Source organism: Balaenoptera borealis (genome assembly GCF_965194805.1).
Source record: "Balaenoptera borealis genome assembly, chromosome: 16".
NCBI classification, from domain to species: Eukaryota; Metazoa; Chordata; class Mammalia; order Artiodactyla; family Balaenopteridae; genus Balaenoptera; species Balaenoptera borealis.
In genome coordinates this window covers 4,527,240-4,553,617 of record NC_138872.1, presented here as the reverse complement: position 1 = coordinate 4,553,617, position 26,378 = coordinate 4,527,240, and the positions used below count along the sequence as shown (strand labels likewise).

Genomic DNA, 26,378 nt, shown 5'->3' with positions numbered 1-26,378 from the left:
CAGCAGTTTCTGTGTGCCCAGCACCTCGTTCTGCCACTGTCACGTGCCATGGTAATTCATCACAACTAATGAGCCAATACTGATACATTATTATTACCTGAACTCCCCCCGTTATTCTGGTCTCACTAGTTTTTCTCTGATGCCCCTTTTCTGTTCCGGAATCCCCTGGGGGACCCCACATGACACTCTGCTGTTATGACCCCTTAGGCTCCTCTTGGCTGAGAGTTTCTCACATTTTCCTAGTTTTCGATGACCATTTTGAGGAGTGCTGGCAGGTATTTTGTAGGATGCCCCTGACGTCTGGGTCATGGGTTTGGGGGAAGCCCACGGATGCGAAGGCCTTCTCATCATGTCCCTTCAGGTCCACGCTCTCAGAAAGGCTCCACCACTGACGGGGGATGTGGCTCTAGGCTGTGACATTCCCTCTCCCTCCTTTCTACACTGGACTCTGGAAGCGAGTCCTCGCGTGCCGCCCAGACTTCAGGGTTGAGGAGTTATTTGCCCCTCCTTGAAGGGGCATCTATATGAATTCTTTGGAGTTATGATATCCATGTGGTCTCGTGGACATAGATTTTACACAGTGGGTTATGACCCAGTACTATGACTTGGTTAGTCAGATGGTCCTAGTCTGGGGCTCCAGGCTCATCCTGCAGTCCTCGTCCCAGCCCAGGACTAAGCTCTTTTTGCAAGGAGACTGGTTCCTTGTACTGGAAAGTGGTATTAGAAACCAAAATCTGAGTGTGGGGTGTGATTGTTGCTACTGGGTGTCATTGCTTCTCAGAGCCCTGGATAGAGCTGGGAAACTTACGTATGTACACTCGCCCGTGTAGACACACTGGCCCGTGTAGACACACTAGCCCCTGTAGACACACTGCTCGAGGACCATTTCTTCATCCATCCATCAGTCTCTACATCGAGCTAAACATCCTCAATCATCAGGACCCTTGAAGGGCATCTTCTTTACAACTCAGCTGCCCTGGTGCATTAAGAGTCTAGGTCAAGTTTAAAGAGGGCAAGAGGTGATGTGCTAAATCTCCTTTTTTTTTTTTTCCTTTTCTCCCTGCCAAGCAGGTCAAGGTAAAATTTGTTTAAGCTACTTTTGCACCAGTAGTTCTCAACTAGGCATGAATTTCCCCCAGGAGGACACTGGGCAGTGTCTGCAGACGTTTTTGATTGTTACAGGTGGTGAGGGCGGCATCTCGTGGGTGGAGGCCAGGGGCGCTGCCCCACATCCCACAGTGCCCAGGACAGCCTCCACAGCAGAGGGTGATGCAGCCCCAAATGTCCGTGGTGCTGAAGGTGGAGAAGCCTCCAGGCAGAAAGATACAAGTGGGAAGGAACACTTGAGGGGCCCCCATTAAAGTCGTAACCTGCTTTCTTTTCTTCTCATGAAATAATACATAAATTTAATAGAAGTGATGCGTTATACTTTCTCATCTATGATATTCTACTCCTTTGATTTTTTAATTTTTTAAATTTAACTATAGTTAATTTACAGTATTGTGCTAGCTTCAAGTGTACAGCTTCAGCTTCTTTTCCATTACAGGTTATTACAAGATACTGAATATAGTTCCCTGTGCTCTACAGTAGGTCCTTGTTATCTATTTTATATACAGTCGTGTGTATTTGTTAATCCCAAACTCCTAATTTATCCGTCTGGCCCCTTTTCCCCCATAAATTCGTTTTCTATGTCTGTGAGTCTGTTTCTGATTTGTAAATAAGTTGATTGTGCTATTTTTTTAGATTCCACATATAAGTGATATATAATATTTATCTTTCTCCGTCTAACTTACTTCACTAGGTCCATCCATGTTGCTGCAAATGGCACTTGTGACACATTCTTCAAGTTCGGTTGCCTTTTCCACACCCTCAAGTGTCTGAATCTTTTTGTTCTGCCCATCCATCCACCCACCCACCCACCCACCCATCCAGCAATCACCTGAAAGCCTATCTGGCTCTACGTGTGCTCTCTGGGGTTTAGTGTGGTGGGCAAGACGGGCATTAAGGAGATAAGCATACGATTCCCTGCTGTGCTGAATGCCATGAAGGAAAGGAGCAAACTGTACCAAGAAAAATGGCAGTGAAACTGACCCGACGTGGTCCGCGGTGGCATAGGTGGGGTTTAGGCTTCCCGCGGGACCCCCAAAGTAATGACCATGAGTTAGGGGCACACTGGGAAGGGCCGATAGGGACAAGTGCACGTACACAGGCTACACGTGCGGAGCTGAGCTCGGTGGAGAAAGAACAAAGACAAAGAGACCCACCTACTCGTTCCACACAAATTTATTAGGCACCTACTTTGTGCCACGCGTGGAGACAGAAGCTGGAAAGCGTGACAGTCCGCGTGGCGGATCTGGCTGTCACCTTGGGGTTCAGTCTAGAAGAAGTAGAAGGCGTGGGCAGCAAATAAGTGTCCAGCAAAGGGACTGAGACGAGAGGCGCTGTGACTCCCAGTGCGGGCTGGACGGTCAGGGGGCTTCCCAAGGGTGGGGAGGACTGGCCAGGCCAGGTGGGCAGCCAGGGTGAGAGCGAGCAAGACCCCCAGGAGGGGAGGAACAGGCCGGGTGCAGGCCTGCAGGCAGCTGCGGGCTGAAGAGCGTCGGGGGCCTCTGGGGAGCTGCAGGTGCTCAAGGCCAAGGTTGGCGCGGCTTGCATTCCAGGCGGTGGGGGGACACCAGAGGCCCGGAGCAGAGAACAGCAGGCGGGCTCTCATCTCGATGCCCACTGGCCACCACGGGGCGGCTGACCGCGCTGGGGCCTCCATGGGGGGAGCAGGCAGACAACATGGCCGGGCCAGCCTTTCCCTCGTCCGACTCCCCACGTCCTGCCGCCTGAGCACACAGCCTGTGGGTGCAGCACTCCTCAGAGCCTTCAGGAAAGCCTCCGCCCAACCCTCTGAACCAAGCACAACAGGATTGGGGGGGGCCCTCCGGAAGGGTCCTTCACGGTCACTTCCCACAGGGCTGTGCCTGATGCCCCCTCCCAGCCCTGCCAACGCGGGGCCCAGACGGACTTGGACCTCCCTGTCCGCAGCCCAAGTTCTCACACGATCATGAACCAAAGACCACGCCCCACCCGTTCAAACACGCACGTGGAAAGCTGCCTCCCAACTGCCCGCTTCCCCTCCCAGTTCGAAGGCAGCACCGTTTATTTTGAAGAAACAGCCTTTGAACGTGGGCTCGGCAGCAGGCTCAGGGCCCCCTGGAAAGGAAGAGAAGTGGATCGCGGCTCTGCCACCGTCTCACGCATGACGGCAGCCTCGACATTTCACTTCTGAAGGCTTCTCTCGGGAGGCTCTGTCGCCGCCTTGATTTGAGTGGTGGGCCGCGCCGACGACGTCGTCCTGCGTGGGGACCCGGGGAGAGCCGTGATGACACCTCCCCCGCCCAGCCAGCGCCACGGCGACGGAGACCCCGCCCAGTACCGAACAAAAGCTGCAGATCAAAACGGGGCTGGCAGCTCACCGCGAAGCCACGCAAAAGGCCCGTCCTTCGCGGCCCCAGGAAGCCCTCCCTCCTCGGCCCCCGGTCCTGTGTCCGGCCCCATAGGCCGGCCTCCACGACAGGTCCACGCGACTGACCGTGGGGGCTCTCGGCTGATGGGGCTGGACATCCTGCCTGGGGACAGTCGCTGTGGCCTGAAGAGAGTTAGAGACCCGCAAATGTGGCCAGAGCTGGAGGGGGGAGCCTGGGTGCAGCCAGGACGCGAGTGATGCCCGGGGCTCCGTGGGGCGGGGAGCTCTGCCCTCCAGGGTGCTGCTTGGGGGCTGGACGGCCACAGATCTGAGTAGCCCGGCGCCCCGGACGAGCAGGGACTGGGGGACGAGCCCGTGGCTACCTCAGCCAAGGTCACTACATCCAACAGGCTCGTTTACTATGCAGCAGTACAAAGTGTTTGCTCTAGGGCTGCGCTGCTGTTTTTTATTTTATTTTTATTTTTAAACAGATGGTCTAGAGTTTCCTGCTTATCAGCTGATACGGCCTGGCAGTAAACTGGTACAGTAAATCCTCTTGTCTCAGGTGGCTATGGGCCGTGGGGTGGCCACCATGAATTAATCAGAGCATCTTAAAGAAGCCCCACGGTGAACCTAAGGTCAGCTGCGAAGAGGTATTTCTAAGAGGCAACTTGCTGGGCCTTTATTCAAAGCTAGACGTGACCCAACTCTAATCTGCAGATCATGCAACATGGAAACCCTTAAGAACAGGCAGGTTCTGGTGGAGGGTGGAGACCACGCCTCACCTCCCGAGACTGTGCATAAAATTCTGTTTTCTTAGCAAACCTTTCCTTCAGAGGGCGAGGTTAGACTCCCATCAAGGAGGGGCTGAAGCATGAAGGTTTCAAATCAAGGAGGTGGCATCATGGAGGTTCAGTGGTACCGACAGAGCAGTGCTGGGGCTTCAGAGGGGGGGACACCGCTGCTGACGGCTCCAAGGACGCTCGAGAGCAGAAAGGCTTGGGGTAGAGAGAGAGAGAAGGGGGCAGAGGGTTAACAGGATGTAGGCAACCCCCACGCACACCCCACAACACCCCAAGGACACACTCGGACGGACCTTCGACTTGGCGTCCTTCTTCTAATGGCCCAAACAGCCCTCAGGGCAACGTATATCTACGGGCGATCTTTAGGCTGTCGTCTGCTACTGATTTAGGGAGAAGCGGTCATGGTTTTGAAAATGGGGCCCCTTTTCAGATGAAGGGGAGCAGGTTGTTAATGAAATGGGTTGAGTCGAGATCCCCCAGGCCTTTTCTGTGATCTTAGACAAATCCCCTGCCTGGAGTTGACTCCTTCGGGGCCCTAGCCAGGCTTAGAGGAGCTTCTCTGAAGCCCGTCCGGTTGGCCGGAGGAAGGAGTCGGAGCCGCGAGCTCCTGCTGTTTCTGTGGAGCAGGAACGGGGGTGGGGGGCCCTACCGTGTGGCGCTCAGGATGGAATGACAGAGCTGGTGGAACCCATGGGCCCTGCACCCAACCATGGTACGGACGGGGAAAGGCACACGGGTCGTGTCACTTACCTGTGAGCACACAGCCAGGTCCAAGAGCAGGTCCAAGAGGTGTCCAGGGTGTGGGGAGCCGCAGGAGCCCCTACCCCTGGAGTCTCCTGAGAAAGGGGCGCGGCCAGCTTGGTTACTGCAGCTGCGCCACCTGGTGGCGGGGGCCTGGGGCACTTCGTGCCAAGGCTCGGGCCCCCGGGAAGGTCAATCACCCAAAGAGAGTAGGACGCCGGGTGGGGCTCCAGTGGGAGCCTGGGGGTGTCCCAGAGACCCCTTCACAGTGGACCCACAGCACGAGGCACCTACCCAGCCCCCCCAGCCTGCTGTTCCCGTCAGGGGGCTGGAGAAGCAGCCCCCAGCACTGATCCTCTCCCCAGGATCACTTTCCTCACGGGTCCAAAAAACCCCAGAAAACCTGTAACACCCTGGCAAGAGGATGAAGACGGGTGGCCCCTTCAGAAGGGATCCGGTGGGAGGGAGGCGTTGCCGGAGGCTGGGTCACCGTGCACACTGGTGTCGCCAGTCTCGGCCATCTCCCCAGTGGGGACAACCTCCCCACCACGTGGGCTCCAGGCCAGAAGGAACCAGCTCCGAGGACAGGCTGAGCCCCAAAGGGCTGAGGAAGGGTCCAGAAGTACCGGGGACCCTCTTCTACACTGTCAATAACAAGGACTCAGAGGAAAAGCCTCCCTGAGACTGGGAAGCAGACCCCAGCCACCCCAAGTCACCTCTGACCCCCCTCACGCGCCCACCGGCCGTGCTGTGAGCCCCCCAGATCATCTCAGACACTCTCCCCGCCCACTGGTGGCTCCGGCCAGGCCTCATCTGGACTGACTGGTCCCCCGCTGCTCCCTCCTGCCTCCGACCATCTCCTCCGCGGTAGCAGGGAGGCTTTGTTTTTTCCTTTTGGCTGCCCTGGGTCTTCATTGAGGCACGCAGGGCTCTCTAGTTGCAGTGCGCGGGCTTCTCTATTTGTGGCGTGCGGGCTCAGCAGTTGCGGCGTGCAGGCTTAGTTGCCCTGCAGCACGTGGGATTCTCCTGGACCAGGGCTCGAACCCACGTCCCCTGCGTTGGAAGGCGGATTCTTAACCACTGCGCCACCAGGGAAGTCACAGCAGGGGGACTTTAGGAGGCGTGGGTTCAGACCACGGCTTAGACCCCTCAGCCCGCTGCCCTCCTCTCCCACCCTGCCCGCCCCCCCCCCACCGCCTCCTGCAGCCAAGCTGGACTCTGCTGTCCCTACGGCCCACGGCCAGCTCTGCCCATGCCAGGGCCTCTCCCCAGCTTGCGACCCAGCAGGCTCCTGACTCAGTCCAAGCTCCATCTCAGACCCCTCCCTGGGGCCCCCTCATGCCCTGAGCAGCATTCAAAGGCAGCGGTTTGGAGAGTGAGCTCTGGAGCCCGACCCCCCACCTGACTTCCAATCTAGGCTCCCCCATTTTCCAGCTGTACGGCCTCGGGCAAGTTACTTGACCTCTCTGTGCCTCCGCTTCCCCGTAAGGTTACTGTAAAGACTAAGTGAATGAATGTATTCTCCTCGTGTCTGGGAGAGGGCAGGCACCACGAGACACATCAAACGAAGAGGAACAAACAAATCAGGAGTAGGGCTTCTCCACACCAAGACCGAGCGTGGGGCAGGCCGTGTGCTGACAGCCAACCCAGCGCTTCTCCCACAGGAGAAACGAGAGAGGAGGGACCTCCTACTAAGCCTCCGCGTAGGTGGCCCTGAAGGCCGAGCCGCAGTCATGGCTGCCACGGCTCCTTCCCAGGGGCCTGGACAAGCAACAGAGAAGTCTGAAGTGCAGAGGACAAGGAGGAAATTCTGCATAGGAATAGGAATTAACTCAAGGGCTGCCCGCCGCCAGCCAAGGGCCCCAGGGGCCCCAAGAGAACCCCACCCCCAGCACGGCCCCCTCCGCTTCTCCTTCCCCTGTGTCCAGGAGCCACACCCAGGTTTCGGCCCTGCCCTGGCCTCCTCACACCTTCCTGAGCCCCCGCCTGGCCACAGCCGAGAGGCCCAGAGACACACAAATGCCAGTGTAGCCGCAGTAACTGCCCTGACCCTGTTGAGTGTCTGTTCAGGCTACGAAGCGGCCATGGGGAGAAAACTGGGCCGCCTCGTTGGCCCCATGGGCCTGGCCGAGGCCTGGCGAGGGGCTCGCTGCCCCCTTCCTTCGCCCGCTCCTCTCCAGGCTGGGCCACTCAGGGCTCATCCATGAGCCCAGGTCTCCCAGCCCAATGTCACGGCAAAGTCAAGGAGGCCCCGGCCAGCAGCTCAGAGGCTAATTCTGATGGCCCTCGTTCCTTCTGAGATAATAATAGCTCCACTTTACTGCCGGAGGACAAGTGCAAATGCCTACAGAGGCCAGGCCCTGCTTGGCCTTGAGTGACGGAGCCAGGTGACGGCGCGGTGGCGTGTGTGCGGCTCGCCGACAGGGGGCGCCCAGCCCTCAGCTTCGGGGGCCTGTGGATGGCGGGCCCCAGACACCCAGACGCTCCCTTAGGCCAAGAGAAGTCAAATCTCCAAAGCTTCTGGTCAGATCCCCTACTATCAAAGCACTGGCGGCTATCAGAAGTCGGACCTAAACACATCTGCGCGGTGGAGACACAACCCGTCCCTGGGTGGGCTCAGGCCTGGGGGCGGCTTCCACCTCCACTCGGGGCGGGGGGCGGCTGTGCACCGACGAGGTTCTGCTGCTGACAGCAGCAGCGACGCTTGGCGGCTTGGTCCCCCAGAGCCCCGGGCCTTCCGGGGGAGGGAGGAAGCGCCCGGGCAGATGAGCCGTGGCCCAGGGGCGTGGGGTGGACGGGCAGGGCACTGAGCCTGGCGCTCCGGTCTGTCTGACACCCAAAACCAGGGGCCTGGACCACAGGCTGCATCCTCATCCCGTCCCTCTGAGCGGGGGGCTCAGTCCTGCCAACCTCCCACCTCCAGACCCGTCCTGGGCACGTCCCCTGCCCCCGGCACCTGCTCCGAGCCCTCACCTGCCCCTCCTCCGCCCGCCAGGGCCTACCACTCACTCCATGACCCTCCTGCTCCCTCTTCACATGCTGGGCTTCTTCCCAGACGCTAATCCTGCCCAGCTCTCCCGACCAAATCTAGCTATGGCGAAGTGGTGTCCTCCAAATCCCCCTGCCCCTCTACCCTGCTGCCGACTGGGCTTCCATTTGTCCTGGGACATTTAAAAATATCTGTCCAGCCTTGGCATATAGAACCCAATACCCCCAGCTGTTTGAATACCGGGGCCTCACTCGGCCAGCACATGCCTCCGCTTCCAGTAAACGTGTCAGCTGACCCGGAACACGGGGTCGGCCGAGCCCTCCGTCCCCAGCCCGCCACTCTTCGCTTGGCTCCTGCATCAAGTGTATTGCCAGCTCGAGCCCATTCCCGACCCTACAAGGAGAAGACAGGCGCGGGCTGGGGGCCTCTGAGCCATCTGTGTGCCCGTGACACGGAGCACATGCCGGGAGCGTGGTGTGATGTCTGCCACAGCTGTCCCTCTCTCCCTGGCTTCCGACCCCGATGGGCCCCGTGGCCCTGGTATTAATATAGCACAAAGGGGACCGGCAGCTGGCCATGGCAAAATCTTTCCACACGGACGGTGACAACTGACATCACACTGATTTGGGGCCCGTATGTTCCAAACGGGCATTCTTTTAGAAAGACCATGGCTGCAACCTGTCTGGTCACTGGAAATGTGTCCAACTTTGCTTTGGGAACTGGGGACATCTCCACTGAGCAGTCGGGGGGCCGGAACCCAAACGATGGGTGGTGGCTTTAGGAGCCTCCTGGGGCTCACAGGAGTTAAGGGTCCCCTCCCCTGGCGAGGGTCCCCTCGGTCTGTGCGGTGATTAAACGCCTCGTGGGGAAGAGGCAGGGAAAGCAGGGCCCGTGACCCTGACACGCTCTCCCCAGGGGCGGAGGAGGAGGGCGGCTTCAACAGACCCCAAAAGAACTCAGGAAGAATGGGTGCAATGAGATGATTTCTGGGATTTAGATGCTTTAAAGGCCGCTGGAGAAAAGGCTGGGGGTGACGAGGGAAGCAGGGCGCCGGGGCTTATGGCCACGCAGCTGTGCTGGGGCCCTGGGCCTCAGCTCCGCCTGCCTCATCGCTGCCTCGGGGCGCTTGGAAATTCCCATTGCAACTTTACAAATATACACGTGAAAACAATATTCAGCAAAAGTTTGCTGAGGGCCTAGTGTGCACCGGAACTCTCCAGGCGCCGGTGAGCCTGTACACACAGCAGAGAAGCGAGCAGCCCCTGGCGGTCCACGGCACCACGGGTCCACTCCCCGCACGCCCTGGACTGGTGTCAGATGTCCCTTCCACCGATGCAGACCTTTTAAATTTAGTGTTTAAAAATCCTACAATGAGCCCTGTAACCCTCCAGCCGACCCAAGGAAGCACAGTCGGTCACCTATCGACTAGAACCCCCTGCTCCCCTGCCCACCTTCTCCACAGAGGCAACAAAGATGTCAGCTGGGGTTTATCGTGTGCTTATCGTGAACATCATTTCGGCTTCCTCATGCATATACTGCTTGCTTTTGAACTTTATGAAACGCGGATCCTACCACGTCTGAATATGGACTTTGAGGCACGGGCTCTTTTCTGGCATTTTCTGGCAGCCAGTCAAGAACAGAGAGCACGATGGAAGGAAAGACCCCACTGCCCCACGGAATTCCCGGAAAAGCCCCGAAGGAGAGGAGAGGCCGCGGCTCTGAGGGGAGAGGGCGGCCCTGCGAGACGCCCGGTGGGAAGGAAGAGGGGCCCGAGCCTGAGTGGCCGCTGCTTGCGACGCGGCTCGGCCGAGGCCAAGGGCACAGGGTGAACCCTCCCGGAGAAGCATGTTTCTTGGCTGCGTCTGCAAACAAAAACATGCGAAGTGACGGCAAATGTCACGGTAAAGGCAGAGCAAGACAACTACATCTGTCGATTTATTATTAGAAGGCAAATGTCATGGAAAGAAAATCCACCCCGAGCCATTCGGTCCTGTTGAAACTCCACAGGGTGCAGCTGGCTGGAACCAGAATCCTTCCCACCACGCCTCCGCTAGGAGCGGCCTTGCTCCATCCTGGGGTCAACTCTAATTTGTCCCCTTTGATGGCAAAAAGTCACTGGCGAGGGAGACAGGAAGACCACCTGTCTTCACAGCCTCCCTGGGGTCCACGTGAGTATGTGTCTCGGAGAAGAGGGCGCTGGACTAGATCCAGGCGGCGGCCGAGGCGATTGTGAGGGGCACGAGGCAACAGAGGGGCGGTCCGTTTTAAGAGCTACTCGCTGATCTCGGCGTGTATTTAAAAAATACTCAGCCAGGGGCTTCCCTGGTGGCGCAGTGGTTGGGAGTCCGCCTGCCAATGCAGGGGACACGGGTTCGAGCCCTGGTCTGGGAGGATCCCACATGCCGCGGAGCAACTGGGCCCGTGAGCCACAATTACTGAGCCTGAGTGTCTGGAGCTTGTGCTCCGCAACGGGAGAGGCCGCGACAGTGAGAGGCCCGCGCACCGCGATGAAGAGTGGCCCCCGCTCGCCACAGCTGGAGAAAGCCCTCGCACAGAAACGAAGACCCAACACAGCCAAAAATTAAAAAAAAAAAACAAAAAAACAACTCAGCCAGAAGCTAAGTGACGCTGGTATAATTTTCCTTTAAAACCAAACTCATTTACGTGAAGAAAGCAAGTCGGTTTAAAGAAAACCATTACGTGCTTAGAGGCTGGGGATACGGCAGAACTCGTGAAGGCAGAACAGAAATAGGTGAACTCTGAGCACAGATGATCTCGATGTTTCTAAGAGACTGTTGTAAAATTTTTTCTAACTTCTAAGGTACTGTTGAGCTCAGAAAGTTTTGACTATGTTCTCTGCCTAAAAATGGCCATTCCACAGAGCAGGCCAGCCACCCCAGCCTGGACTGAGCCTTCTCTGCTCGAGGCCCTGTGCTTCGGGGCGTTTCCACAGCTCTGCCAGCCCAGAGCCCACCCCCCTACCCACTGCAGCTGCTGCCAAAGGAAGCCCCAACAAGGGGGGTCGCTGGGCTCAGCTCTCGGTCAGGAACCCCAAGGAACCCCTGGAGAAGCTCCTGTTTCTCCTCTCCTGAGTTTGTTCTTTTCCCCAAGTTTCCACAATGACCTCAGAAAGAAACACAGATGAACAAATGTCACTCTTCGTGTAGGCAGTTCACCCAACTTAACAGGTGCTCTCAACGGCAGACCTTGCTCTCATCACACACAAGTTTATTTTAAAAATACTTGAAATGGGAACTGACTCTTTTAAACATGTTAAAAATAATTATATTATTGTTCACTGTATTACCTCATTTATTTATTTATTTGTAGTGTCACATTATTAGTAACAGTATTATTATTATTAAGGAAAAGCCAGGTGCCCATACAGCCCAGTTTGCCAGGGAAGTCCTGCCTTACCTGTCATCCCAGTATCCCCCCGCAGCTAGCACTGCCTTGCACACTCAAACATGTCCCGGTTGGCTGACAAATGATTAGGTCACCCTAGTCATGCACCATGACTAACTTGTCTACGTTTGCAGTGAGTAGGGTGGGAAGCAGGGGAAGGACAGAGACCTGGATTTCAAAGGCTGGAGGGCATTCTTTAAATCGTGGCCATTCCCAACTTAAACTGTCTAGATCCGGAATTAGGAGAGGAGGTCTCCCGCTCAGGTTCAAAACAAGCCAGCGCGGCGGAGCTCTCCACCCCGAGGTAGTGCTGTGAATGGTGCTGTTTCTAAAGGAGCTCAGTTACCTTCAGGAAGAACTAAAAGTGGCCCCGACCCCAGCACACCTGGCCTCTCTCTTCTCAGATCTTTCAGTGGGGTTTCCCGCCCCTTGTCTTCGTGGCAGATCTCTGAAACGAACTTCACTGAAGTTCAAGGTTTTTTCTTGACTGGTTCGAGACAAGAATGATGAAGCCAAGGTCACAGCCCCAGAGGCCCAGCCCCGAGCCCTCACTCCCAACCCAGGGAGGTCCGGGTTCTCTGGGTCAGAGGAACGGGGTGGTGTTGAGAGTGGGGACAGATGCACCGCTGGTGGGGACGAACTGGCGGCCTCGTACTGAAGGGCGGCTGAGCCAGAGCCCCATGTCTACCTGGGACCCAGCAGTCCCACCGCTTGAGATGGACCCGAGGGAAACCCCTGTGAACGCGCACACGGAGCAGGTGCCGGGACGGGGGCAACGCTCTTCCAACAGGGACCAAGCGCACGTCAACAGGGAGGTGACTGTCAGTATCTTCTATTCAGACCAGAGACAACGGGTGACAATCCAGGCAGCTTTCGGAAACCAGTGCAGAAGGGTCTCTAAGATACAGGGCCAAGTGAAAAGCCACAAAGTGGCATAGACGCTGCTTGTGTTTTTTTTAAAAAGCCATTTTTCTGTGGAAACTGGCCGGTAACCTCAGGGGGATTCGAGAGGTGGGTTATGGAGCCCGTGGCTGGTGGAGGGTCACTAAGGCAGCCTTTAGCCTTAGCTCTAGTTAGTATTTTTAACTTCTTATGTAATGTATCTAATTCATATGTTCCACATGTAATTAAACATTAAATCTTTTAAAGTAATGGCTGGGAGAAGCTGCTAATATACCACGGGTTTCATGGAGTAGACATCCTGAGAAAGGGTCTTGAGGAAGATTAACTTGCCTTTCTTGTACCTAATTCCCATATTTGAGGGACGAGCTTTAGGTAATAACTGGTACTTATGGAGTTGGCTGGATATTTGAATAACCGGCAGAAAAAGAGAGTGTCGCCAAACAATCTTCACTTTAACCACGCCCAAGTCTTTCTCCTGGCTGCCGTGTGGACTTTGCCAGGCTTGATTACTAAGGGCATGGTATAGTTCTATTTCTAGCTTCCAAACACTTGTAGCCAGCTCTTGCTTTGCTCTTTCTTTAATAAGGAGCCGGCAGAATGTCAGTTCTAAAGTGATCAAGAAAAGAATGTGAAGCTGTGAACTGTCCATTTGGATGCTGACAAAAAATAGATCTGGAATCAGGGGGCTGACATCCGAGCCCTTGGCTCGCATTCCGTGTCTCCGTGAAGGCCCCCGGTTGGCACAGCGAACCAGGCACTGAAGCTGGACCACAAAAGATCCCGTCTGAGAGACGGCTTTGCCACTAGCTGGCAGGTCCCACCCACCTCTGAGCCTGTTTCCTCACCTGCACAGCCAAGGAGCTAAGATTTGGTATCCCAGGTCCCTTCCAGCTCGGGGACAGCTTCTGTCCTCCATCGGGGTGCCCCTCCCTGGTGCCCCCCTTAACGCCAGATTCCTTCCGCTCCCACGGCTGCCCTTCCGTCGAGCTCCAGACCCATGACCTCTTTCTGCCTAGTCGACTCTTCCTCACACGTGGTCCAAAGGCACTTCTAACTCCACAGGTTAGGGACTTCCCTGGCGGTCCAGTGGTTAGGATTCAGCGCTTCCACTGCGGGGGGCACTGGTCTGATGGCTGGTCAGGGACTAAGAGCCCGCATGTTTCGCGGCATGGCCAAAAAAAAAAAAAAAAAGACCCTAACCCCACAGGTTAGTTAGAATGGCCGCCTCTCACCCCACTCACCCCATCAGAACTCAAGGTCCCCCGTCCCCTCGAGACCAGGGAAAGGCACTGACTTGGGCCAGTTCCGCCAGGTGTCATCCTTCACCCAGCCAATGCCCCACATCCATGCTGCTGCCAGGCCTTGTTGGTCAACCTCCTAAATAGCTCTCAAAGCCGTGCTCCCAGCCGCCACCATCTCTCTGCCCCTCAAATTCCATCCCCCTACCCCGCGGCCAGAGAGACTTTTGAAACCGACAACTTGATGACGGCACCTCCTGCCCATCAGGACAGAGGCTTCCCTGTTCAAGACACGATAAAGACCGCATTTCGTCCTGCCAGGCCAACGAGGCCCCTCGTGGCAGCCCCTGCCCACCCTCCAGACCCAGCTCACTCTGTGCCCCAGTTCTGCTGACCTTCGGCTGGTTCCCCTAACACGCCATCCTTTCCACTAGAGGGCTCGTGAACACGCTATTCCTGACCTTGGAGCTGTACGCCCGACCCCCACCCCACGTTCATCCTTCAGTTCACAGCTCAAGTGTGCACACATCATTTTCTCAGGAAAGTATTCCCTGACGTGCCCAGATCGAGGGCAGCTTCCTCCGCCGTATACTCTGAAAAAAAAAAAAAAGCACGTTTCTTTTCCAGTGCCCTTAGCTCGAGTCGGGTTGTAATGAGAACCTCCTTCACGTGGTGATTCATTGTTTCCAGATCCCCAGCTCTGAGTGGAGAGACAGGGTCGGAGAGAGCTCACCTTCATATCCTGGTGCCTAATACAGAGTATGGCCCATAGTGGGTACTCAGTGCATTTCTGTAGATCAAACTATGGCTTCTAAGACCTTCCATCGAGAAGCCACAAAGAGCTCATACAGCTTACTATCAAAAAAACAAACAACCCAATCAAAAAATGGGCAGAAGACCTAAATAGACATTTCTCCAAAGAAGACATACAGATGGCCAACAGGCACATGAAAAGATACCGAGTATCTATTAGAGAAACGCAAATCAAAACTACAATGAGGTATCACCTCACACCAGTCAGAATGGCCATCATTAAAAAGTCTACAAATAACAAATGCTGGAGAGGGTGTGGAGAAAAGGCAACCCTCCTACACTGTTGGTGGGAATGTAAGTTGGTGCAGCCACTATGAAGAACAGTATGGAGGTTCCTTAAAAAACTAAAAATAGAGCTACCATATGACCCAGCCATCCCACTCCTGGGCATACATCCAGACAAAACTATAATTTGAAAAGATACCTGCACCCCTATGTTCACTGCAGTGCTATTTACAATAGTCAGGTCATGGAAGCAACCTAAGTGTCCAATGACAGATGAATGGATAAAGAAGATGTGATATATAAGAGGGCACTAAGAGACAAGACCCAACATGACTGGTCTCTCCCACTTTCCGTTAGGTCCTTTCTGCCTCGCTGGGCTCCTCCCAATCCTTACCATCACTTTCCTGCTTCTTGACCTTTACCACCACCGTCAGTGACAGCTACCCTACCACTGACTGAACTCTCATTTCAGCAGCTCAGTACCAGTTTGCTTGCTATCAACCACTACTAAGCACTTCCTATTTCTTTCCTCATTTGATCACCTCCACAACCCTGGAAGGCAGGTTTCTTTGGACCCTAGAAGGATCTTATTTTGCAACTGTGGAGGCAGAAGACCAGACAGGTAATGCCACTGGTTATCTATGAAGCAGAAGAAGGCAAGGTGTATATTCAGCCCAGCTGGTCCCAAATCTGGATTCTTGCTTCTCATCCCAACTCCCTCTGTTGAGTTCCTCTCATTGGATACCATCTTGTTTCCTTTTAAAACCCACCTAAATACTATCAGAGAAAAGACATTAAGACAAAATCCCTTTAAAGAAAGAAACACAAGGAGATGCCCCTTTGCACCCATCTCATTTAGAAAAGGAGCAAAGATTCTTGTCTCTCACATACTTTCAGAGAACATGGCGACACACAAAGGAAGGGTGAAGAAACCAGAAAAAGATGAAAGAAGAAATAAAAACACCAATTTAACTAAATGATATGGCTAACTAGAAGACAAAAGAATAAACAAAAAATTATTTTAAATTTTAAAAAAGCCCAGAATTACCAAATATCACAAAACTGTGGAGTCGGAAAGGACATGAGTTGGAAGCTCCTGATTTTGAGATTTCAGATGAAGCTAAAATTTCCAAATAAATATGGAATGCCAACCTGAGTTGCCACCCAGTTTTTCTTTTTTTTCAATATGCTAAGTAAAGTCATGTAAAAAACTAAATAAATACCAAATTTAAAAACAAAATCTTAAAACAAAAAACCCCATATTACTATCCATTGTCATTCAAAAAGAAATGACACTGAAATACCAAAAGGTAGGATGCTTATGCAGCCTCCATCTCAAGGACAGTCCCTTCCCTGAATAAATTTAACCTGATGAAACCCCCACTACATCATCTTTATTTTTCTCACTTCACTGCGCATTGGCATTTGGCAACCACCGACTTAGCTCAACTCTCTCCCTTGTGCGGGATTGCCTTCTACAATATCCTCCTGCAGCAACCTCCTCTGAGCGTTTGCTCGAGCAGGCTCCTGGTTGCCTCATAAGCCAACCAATTCTAAAGGTAGCAGAATAGGAGAAAAATGCACAAAACTCAACACCATTCCTATAAACACAAAATAAACAGCCTGAATATAATGATAAAAGAGAGTCCGTTCACAGTAGCAATAAACATATCAAATACTTGGGAAATATATGATATATATTCACATATCAAACTCCACATATATATATCAGAATTATATAAAGAAAACACAAATCCTTAATGGGAGAAATAGAAACTCAAACGAAGAGAGAGACCATACTTCCGGCTGAAGGCTAAACACAGAAAAAAATGATGCTATTTCCTAACTTATAGATTAAATGAAATTCCAGTCAAGGCATCACCAGGGTCATTATGGAACTTGACAAGAATGATTCTTAAATTCTTTTTTCTTTTTTTTTTGGCTGTGCTGGGTCTTCGTTGTGGCGCGCGGGCTTAGTTCCCCTGCGGCATGTGGGATCTTAGTTCCCACATGGACGCGGGGATCGAACCTGCGTCCCCTGCATGGGAAGGCAGATTCTTAACCACTGGACCACGAGGGAAGTCCCGAATCTTAAATTCTATAGAAAAATAAATGGACAAAACCATCAGAGGAGTCTGAGATTAATACGCAGTAAGAAGATTCTTGCCCCAGCAGATCTTAAAATATAGCATGAAACGATGATCATTAAGGCTGTAAACCAACTAAACCACTGGGGAATGATGCCACAGCTTAACAAACACGGCAGAAGTAAACTCGCTACCAATAAAAGATACATAAGCCGCACTATGCCACTGTAGTCTTGAGGACAGACTGATGTTTTTCAAAACTTTCCCATCTCAATTTGGAACAGGAAGTTTCGGAGTTTGTTTGTTTTTTTTAAACTAATTAAGCAACATCAGAAAACTTCAAAGTGACAAAGATGAAGATTTCCTGACAATCTAGAAAAACCTTTCATATTCCTGTGTGTTTTGAATTCCTGTGTTTTGAATTCTTAGGGCCATCTCAAGCTCCCACCTCCGAGGCTGTCCAAAACACGATTTGAAATTCCTTAGATTCATCTTGTTCTCTAGTTGTGAGTGTGAGGGTGGGGTGGCGGAGGTGCCAGGGAACCTTCTGGGCTCCTTAGTCAGGGGCTGCGGCCCACCGGCCCAGCACCCAGCAGGCCCCACAGGGCCCTCTTGCTGTTCTCGGCTTCCTAACTACACGGATGTTTCTCAAGGGCAGTTAGGCCTGAAGTCCTCACTTGCCACAAATCAATCAGACCTCAGCGATCTGGAAAAACAAAAGTCTTGCTCTTCCTTCTTCCCTCAGGAGTGAAGAGGTGGGAGGGAAGTAACGGCTCTTTTAGGAAGGAATTTCTAGACCAGTAAAGGGAAAAACTCCCAATTTACAATGATTTTTAGCCAAAAAAAAAGGATGAAGGTGGGAGGGTCCAGAAGTCATCATCACCAGACAATAATGAGTTTTCATTTCTGATCTGAGAAGACCTGTTCTTTTTTCTTCTAGTTTTCTGACATCTTCTTTACCTTGGGTGGTTCATGTCTAACTGTGGGCCCTGCTGGGACCTGTATTATCCTGGCACTGGAGGTGACCTTGTCCATCATCTGCCCCAACATCTCAGGACCCTCATGCACAAGGGAAGAAGCGGGGGGTAGGCCTCCACCAGAAGCAGGAAGCAGAGGTCGGTCACCTGGACCACACCTGGCCGTGGACCTGCCGACAGGGAGCTGATCCAGAGCATTCCCTGGCCCCTGCCTGGCTGACAGGTCCCACAGCCTCGGGGTGCCACAGACCCTCACACCTGTGCGGGCAGGATGGCCCTTCCCCGACTGCCACGGGGAAAGACAAAGCCGAGAGCACGTAACAAATACCTTAGAACCCTCTTCAACTCAAAGCACCGCCACGGTGAATGAGGCTGATTCCCCCAGTTATGAGGACGGGCTGATTACAGAGCCCAGCATCATTTGCCTGAAGATAATTGCCTCAATTCTCCACTTCACTTTGCACATATAGAAATAGTCCCAATCTACCGAGGCCTCAATGACTAGATATGTAAAATTGGTCTAATCATGTCTTGAAGAGCTTGGGCTGAAAGGACAGCTCTGAGTGCCATCCTGAACCAGGACACCAGCGAGACTCTCTCCCTCGGCCCCGCTGCTGCCTCGCTCCCCCACCAAGCCTGAAGGGGTGAGTCAGACCCTCAGCACAGGACAGAAAAACAACCTTGAGGCTCTCTGTCAGTGCCAGTGGCCGGGGGACCAGGTGGGAGACTGGACGAAAGCTAAACCACGCGCCGCAGGACGGTCCTGACAGCTGAGTGAGTGGTCCTCTGCCGTCAGCAGTGTTTTCAGCCACCGCCCACTAGCCTCAGGAGGGGCAGCTGGGCAGGGCAGAGGACACAGCGGACACCAGCGCCACCTGGGCCACGGGCAGCGCTGGCCACAGGAGAGCACCAGGCAGGCTGGGGCAGGGCAGGTGACAGAATCCAGTCGCCATTTCTCCAGGACAGAGCCAGGCAGAGGGCCAGAGTCCAGTGTGAACCAGGGACCACATCACATGAAAGCTGAGAGCCAGAGCCAAAGCAGAGGAAGGGAGGCACCACACCCCAGGAGGACCTGCTCACCCAAGCTTACATTCTGCCTGGGGGAGGGGCCTTCCAGACACTTCCTGTTGGATTAGGAGCCTAGAAATTGCTCCTCCCATGACAGGAGTAGGTAGGTAGGCAGGCAGGTGGATGTAGCGTTGGTAGGATTACCTCGACAGCACACAAAGCCAAGAGAAAAGAAGGGCCATTCCTGAGAGGACGACCCAGCAGCTCTGCACAGGGACACAGCTCACTTCTGATCCTATCTCCCTTTAAAAACGAAGGGCACAAACAGAACATTGTAATCCCAACAAAGGCCTGGACAGAAGCCAGCCATGTCAAATAGATGATGATTTCCCCCTATTGTTTGCTTCTGGCTCTAGATGGCACACCCCCAAAATCACAAAATCAGGAGCCCGGGCTTGTCGCCCTTTCTACTGGTGAGAGCCGACAGATACCAGCGCCGTCTGAGTGACAGCGACGTGGTGCCCCAGAAAAGCGAGCCAAATGCTCTTGTACTGTACCCAGACCTCTTTGGGGGAGCGGGCAGCAAGGCGATGCCAAATTCCCAGTGGGCTCGAGCCTTTCTGGCTGATTGCCACAGTCAGTGGTGGGGAGCACGTCATACTCCCTGAGTTCATTTCTACCCAAAGGAAAGTTTGAAAAGCTCGCCATCTCTAAAAATAGTCCTTATCAATGATTGTCCAAAAAAATGTGTTCAAGAGTGATTGTACCCACTCGCCTGGCGAAGCAGAACCAAACTTTCGTGTCTCATCTTGGAAAATGTGTTGGTGCCGAGGGGACCCATGACAATGGCCTGGCGAGCCTTTGGAGAATTCACGTGAGTCATCTGTCTCCCCTAGAGTGACCAGAACAGGGCTTCGCACACAGTAGGCGTGCGGGAACAGGTGGCTTGAAAGCACTCCTCTAACGGGCTTCGGAAAAAAAGAAAAGAAAACCTCACAGTCAGACGAGGTAAAAGCCCACCTCTTTCAGAAAACCACCAGATGAACTCTCCCTGATTGTAACCACGGGCAGGCAGCTTCCCTCCCTGGTGTATCTATCTGGCGAGGATTTAGAATGTGGCACCTGTTGGCAATCCACTCTTTAATAGTTGGGGGCATTTCACATTGATATGCATGTTGTCAGATGACAGGGGCTGGTCACTTCTCAATCACCTCCGTCTCCCCATGATGCCTGGAAGAGTGTCTTGGTCACAGAAGTGACTCAACGTGTGATTGCTAAATAGCCAACTTCACTTTTAATTTCCGAGACAGCTCAGGGAGGGGAGGCACAGAGGCCCGATACAATTAATAGACAGAGACGGATTTCTTTGCTTCAGCAAATGAGCTGCGGAGAGGAGAGTCACAGAGCCCTACCCTGGTCACAAACCACTGGCCGAGGCTCCATCACTGACACCTGTTTGCTCGTGTCCTGAAACTGCCACCCAGACATTCCTTCCTGCTGCTGAGCCACTTGCACTTTCAAATGCTTCTAAAATAGAAGCCGAGTCGGAAGAGCATGTCCATCAATAGAGCCCCCGAGCCCCTCTCCCAGGGCCTCCAGATCCCTTTCATGGAACCAGAATCTGACTTGAAAAGAACTCGGTGAGCGTGGAGTTCTAATTCCACCTGGCTCAGGAGTCCCAGGGAAAACATCTCTAATATGTGGTCATCTGTCCTTTGATTTAACGCCGCTTCTGACAAAGAGCCAACCATCTCCTGACAGCCGTTCCATTTCAGGGCCCTAATTGTTGGAATATCCTTCCCTGGGCTGAGCTTAAATCTGCCTGTTGAAACTGCCTCCCATAGGTTCTAATTTTGCCCTCCCGAGCCACATAAAATACATCTTAGTGCCTTTTCCACAGGACAATCCTTTAAGGGGCTGAAGACAATATTCTTCACGATTCATCCAAATAAGAACCTGATCGTAATGAACTGGGAGCTGCGCTTTCCCGTCCAATGGGTTCAGGAGCCTCCCTCTGGCAGAGCCCCGCCGGTGATATACATACACATTTTATTCACCGCAGACAGACAGAGTCCCTCGTTCCTTCGCCTGGTAACAACCCGAGGCCGTTCATCACCCACTTGCTCCTTTTAGAAATTCACTCTGCAGCAAGCACTTTTAAAGTCATGCATGTAATGCGTTTTAAAGAGCGCTCTCTGCACAGAGCCGTTTGCTCAGCCTCGGCACTAAGCGCGAGATGGAAGAGTATTTCAGCGAGGCCCTCCTGCTCCCAGAGCCCGAGTCGAATGTACGCCAGAAATGTATCTGTAACTATACATGACTGGGGCTCTAAATGCAGTGCTTTGTTAAATGTTCATTTGCTGATTAAAATGCATCTTGCGAAGAAAGTGCATTAGTAATGCAGAATCTAGTCCAAAAATACGTATTATGTAATGCACATTTTTTAATAATGCAGGCAATCTCGGTGTATCTATATTAGTGGATCGGCTCCGGGCTGCCAGCTCCATTATAGGCAGAAAGCACTCCTTTTGCACAACGAAGTACTTTCTTATGTACACTAAAGAATCATAATCCACCTCATTGCTGACAGCTGGCATTTGTCTCCATTGAAAGGGCATTCAGCAGCACCCACATATTCCTGATTTTTTCCCAATGTGCCCTGAGAACCACTTGAATGATGTCTTTATGTTCCACTCACTGTCAGGGGGGCCGCGCTGATTGAAGAAAGAAAGCGGGTGGGTCAGTGTGAGCAGAGCCTTTGGAAATGTCTCAGGTTGGGGCTGAGAGACCAGGATTTGAGATCTGCAGCTCCAAAGGGCCCTGTCCCGTGTCCCCTAATACCATCCACATGATGACTGGAGCCATCCAGTCACCTGTGATAAATAAAACCCTTTCAGTCGCTCTGCAAAGTGGTAAGGAGGAGAGCACAACGAGAACGCAGACATCTGTCCTTTTACGAGGTTTGCAATCAATCCCACTTTATTAGACCAATCAGTATTTTAATGCTACGAACTAACTCGAAGAAAACAAGATGCAAGATAGACACAGCCAAGAAGACAGGGCAGGAGCATTCAAGACCATCCCCAGCGAAGATGCAGAAACAAAACCTCCACATGTCAAAACGGTTGCTAGGATCTCACTAAGGTCTTCACTCTGGGCTCAACAGCTCTAAGGCAGGCATGGTGCGCGAGGGACAAGGGGGAGTCACGCCACACCGAGGAACAGCTGTGGGTGCAGGACACTTCGGGCACCAGCAAGCAGTGCCAGGAGGGGACACCTGGTGGACCACCTCAGAAGGGAAGGCAGAATTACCTCATGGACTCTTCAAGTTTCCCCCATGTTGATTCAAAGACAAGAAAAACCACCTGTCCCACCTGTAAAGCCTTGTTGTTGCCTCCACAGATTCTAGGAAGATGGTTTTGCTCTGAGTTATACCACCGGTGGGCCTGTCACAAGGGCAAAAGCGATGCTCCGTATTTTAACGGGGAGGGCATGCACAACCCAGAAGCAGCGGTCAGGTTACAGCTGGAACCCCAGAGCTTCCGAAGTTCCATCCTGCCTGAGCAACGACCACTCCAGGGATCCCCCTCCAGGAGGACACGGAGCTCATTTGATTTTCCAGGGCTGAGAAAGAGATGGACTCATTTCCTTTGGGGTTCAACGACATGACCTAGGGTGTCTAGCTGTCCCTTAGCCCTAATGCTCTGGTTGATCCAATAATTTTCTCACTAGAATGCACGCCGGGTTAAACAATGTTGGTGGGTAAGGAGGGAGTCCTGAGTGATTTAATGCTCTTAGTAACAGCAGATTAATCCTAAGTATCCTTTCCTTAATGTAAGATTTTCTTCTCTTTCCTTTTCTTCTTCCTACTCTATCTTCAGCACCTAGAACAGAGCTTGGCATGTGCTAGGCACTCAATATTTGTTGAATGAACTCACTTGTTGAATGAACTCACTTGGTTGAAAACCTATTTATGAAAAGAGCTTTGAGTGGTACCCAGCGGTTTCCTTGATAGCTGATCGCCCTGCAGCGCCCCCCAGGGGCAGAGAATTGGCTGCATCTACTGAATATCAGCACAGATATTAACTAGTGGTTCCAGCTTATTAGACTTTCGGCACATGTTCTCAGCTAGAGCTCAGGGTGGTCCACCAACAGGCTTGGGGACGTGTAAACCATCACTCCGTCTGTCTGTGGGGGGTCCTTCTTAGGGAAGATGCTCATCTATCCATCAGGTAACTAATTAGTCTCTTGAGACCGCATTGGTGGTTGGGGGGATTGGAAACTGCTCAGATTACAGTCACTGTACCAGGTCTGCCAAAGGTGATCTCATGATTAATGATTGCCTGAGGTTACCATGCTCAGACTATTGAGCCCCTGGAAAATGCCCGGAACCGCACCGTTAATACTGACGTACAGATGCTCATTCCTCCGGAATATCCGCAATTTTGCGGTCTGGTTTTTAGCTGCTTCGGGCTTTGTTCAACTTATCGATAACCCTGGAGAAGCTGGGGAGCGGTACGGACCCCGTGGAGAACCCATGCCCAGCTGCGCAAGCACTCTAACCTGTAGCTAGCTTGCTCCCTCGCTCCTTGGCACCCGCCAGGCCCCCAGCCGCTCCCATCGCCCAAATCCTTTCAAACAAGGTTCCCTCCTGCCACCTGCCGGCCCATTAGGGTCTACGCCTCGGGCTCGGCGCCACTGCGCAACTCGCGCGGAGCCGCCCCCACCTCCCTACTGCACATGCCCGGCAGAAGTCCGGGCGCGCAACTTTGCAGAACCTCTCCGCCCCGTTTGTCTTCGCCTCAGTCTCCTCTTTCCTCTCCCAGGCGAGAGGACCCGCGGAGGCACCTCTCCCGAGTCTTAGGCTGCAGAGTCTAAGACTTAGAGAGAGGAGCCTGGGAGGAGACAGCCCTTTCCTCCCCTTTTCCCATCCCTTCTTTTTGCCCAGAGAGGCAAATAGAGGCGCGGAGCTTTAGAAAGTTGAGTGGTCAAGAAGGTAGGTGCTTCCCTTTTTCTCCTCGCGCCGAGGTGGGGCTGGGACCTCCGCACCCAGCTTCTTAACCTCGCGAGGAGCACCTTTTTCGGCTCTAGCAGCCGATGCTCTTCGGAGCTGCTCTCTGCAGAGCCAGAGGGTGGGTCGGATTCGCCGAGTGTGCGTGAGGATGGATCGCAGGTCCCGAGCTCAGCAAGGGCGCCGAGCTCGCCACAGTTACAACGATCTGTGCCCACCCCTAGGCCGCCGGGCAGCCACCGCACTCCTCTGGCTCTCCTGCTCCATCGCGCTCCTTCGTGCCCTTGCCACCTCCAGCGCCCGCGCCCAGCAGCGCGCGGCTGCCCAGCGCCGGAGCTTCCTTAACGCCCACCACCGCTCCGCCGCCCAGGTATTCCCCGAGCCCCCCGAATCCGACCACGAGCACGAGGAGGCAGACCGCGAGCTCTCCCTCCCCGAGTGCCTGGAGTACGAGGAAGAGTTCGACTACGAATCCGAGACCGAGACCGAGTCTGAAATCGAGTCGGAGACCGACCTCGAGACCGAGCCTGAGACCGCCCCCGCCACTGAGCCTGAGACCGAGCCCGAGGACGAGCGCGGCCCCGTGGTGCCCAAGCGCCGCACCTTCGACCAGTCTCTCACTGAGCGTCTCAACGCCCTGAGGTTGCAGAGCCCCGACGCCTCCCCGAGTCGCGCGCAGCCCAGCACTCGGGAGTCTGAGAGCCCCAGACAAGGGGAGGAGCCCGAGCCCGAGGACAAGGATCCGAGGGACCCCGAGGAGTCCGAGCAGCCAGAGGAGGAGGAGAAGCAGCGGCGGCGCCGCTGCAAGCCGAAGAAGCCCACCCGCCGCGACCCATCTCCGGAGTCTCCTTCCAAAAGGGGACCCATCCCCATTCGGCGTCACTAATGGAGGACGCGCCCCAGATTCTCCTTGTTTTCTTTGACCCAGGTTGGTGGCCCACCGCTAAACTGGGGAGTCTGGGGTCGGTGCAGGAGCGGCGGGAGGAAGGGAGGGAGAAGCAAAGGCAGGTTAGAAGGAAGGCGGGAAGAGAGCGGGCTCAGCTAGCTAGCCCTGGAGGCGGGGGCGCAGGGCGAGCTGGGAAGAGCTCCGCGAATCTCCCCCAGGGCGCTGGCGGGCGCCCGGGTGGCCAAAGGCTTGTTGGATGGAGGGGCGGCGGGGCGCTCCTCGCGCCCCTCTGGAGACAGCCTGAGGTCTCCGAGCTGGTGTCCAGGATGCACGACTGAATTCCGAGAGCGCCCCAGGTTTCGAGCTGCACACCCAGAAGGCACGGGTAAGTCACTTGCTTTACGTGCTTTTTTCCCTCCTAGAGTAAGTAGTCTCAAACCAGTTGGCCTTGGCGGGTGCCAGAAACGTGGTTCGGAGGTGCTCGCGCCAACTTTCAGAAAGCAGAGCCGCCCGGCTGTAGCGACACTGTTGCAATGTGCAAATACTAACCAGGCTGGGATTGGGCGACAACTCCGGAGACTGCCGGCTCCTGGGGAAAGTCGCGCGCGCACGCGCGAGCGCGCCGCTTAAGACGCTCGGAGCCTAGAGCTCAGGTCCCGTCGCTGTCAATTTGGAGCCGCCGGACCTCGGCGCCAGTGCCCCCCGCGGCTGCGCGCCGGTCCTGGCCGCCACCGCCCGTCTCCGGGCGCTCGTGGGGCCGGAGACCGCAGCAAAGAGCGTGCGCACCTGCCCGCACGCCCCAGAGCCGACCTCTAAGAGCCGGCCGGCGGTTCCCCACGAGTCACCGGTGCTTGGAGGGCAGGCAGAGGAGGTACGGGAGTCTTGGGAGGTGCCCAACGGGCTACCAGGGTTGGTGGCGTGGGCTTGGTCACGTCGGGGCATCGCTAGCCTTTTGGCGCAGCTAGTCTGGTGGTGGGGCTGGGTGCAGCTTGTCTGGAGAGGTCCCGGGCTGTTTGCGCAAGGGCCTGGGGATGTAAGAGAGGGGCTAAGAGGTCAGCGAGGTGGTCACGAGCGGAAAGGTAAAGCGGAACAAGGAACAAGCTGGAGAGGGAGTCGCGCCTATCACCAGGGAACCCTACAACGCGTCCCCAAAGAGCGCGGCACCCGCCGAGCTGGGGAAAGGTGTTGGATCCGACGCAAGTCCTTGGGCGATCGGTCGAGAGGGGGCAGGGGCCGGCGGCTACGGCAGCCTCGAGGAGGGGAGGGGAGCGGAGGGGAGGCTGCGTGCACCGGCCATTTTCAGCTGGGGTGGAGCTAAGTTTGGAATCTGTAACCTGGAGGCGAAGCTGCCCTGGTGTCGGAGCACAAAAACGGCCGCAATCCGGTAACGCATCTTCGGTGCGGAAAGTGTGCCTTTCTCACCAATCCTGGGGGAAAAGACTGGTTAGTGAAATGTATTTACAAAACCTCACCCGATTTGGAAATTGGCCGTATCTTGGTGCGCGCGCGTCTCGTCTGGCGTTGGTTTGAGCTGTTCTGATGAGAATGATTTGGGGGGGGGGGGGGAGTGAAACGTTTTGAGACTTGAAAAGACGGGTCAGGTTCTTAGACTCCTAAGATAAGGTTGCGGCCAGAAGGAACACACGTTAAAGGGTCTTCCTTCCAGGTCTCTTCCCTGGGAAAGGCGTCGCGGAGCCCCAGAACTTAGTTATGCTGGGCTGCAGCGCTGACTAATGGCTGTTGGATGCTGTTCTGGTCTTCACTAGTAAATACCGGGAAGGGGGCTTCCCTGGGCAGCGGGGAAAGGTCCAGAAGTCTGGAGGCTGCCGAAGACTTGT

The 26,378-nt window shown here is 54.3% G+C and overlaps 2 protein-coding genes and 1 long non-coding RNA gene across 4 annotated transcripts in view; 2 read left to right on the top strand and 1 right to left on the bottom strand.

The window, feature by feature from the left end:
- Positions 1-2,265: 2,265 nt before the first annotated feature.
- The window catches only part of LOC309613991, a 32,473-nt gene continuing 8,360 nt past the window's right edge, over positions 2,266-26,378 (bottom strand). For both annotated transcript variants that reach the window (XR_014235967.1, XR_014235968.1), the window contains exon 3: positions 2,266-4,452. This is a non-coding gene — a long non-coding RNA (uncharacterized lncRNA). The remainder of the gene's footprint in view (positions 4,453-26,378) is intronic.
- Positions 23,447-24,540, top strand: LOC309613990 (neuroendocrine secretory protein 55-like; the record flags this gene model as incomplete). Its single annotated transcript, XM_082361634.1, has 1 exon — positions 23,447-24,540. The coding sequence occupies exon 1, from the start codon at positions 23,806-23,808 to the stop codon at positions 24,538-24,540; it is 735 nt and encodes a 244-aa protein (XP_082217760.1). The 5' UTR covers positions 23,447-23,805.
- GNAS (GNAS complex locus) overlaps positions 24,525-26,378 on the top strand; it is a 66,855-nt gene continuing 65,001 nt past the window's right edge. The window contains exon 1 of the mRNA XM_082361633.1: positions 24,525-24,582. Within this exon, the coding sequence (XP_082217759.1) occupies positions 24,540-24,582 (43 nt within the window). The 5' untranslated portion in view covers positions 24,525-24,539. The remainder of the gene's footprint in view (positions 24,583-26,378) is intronic.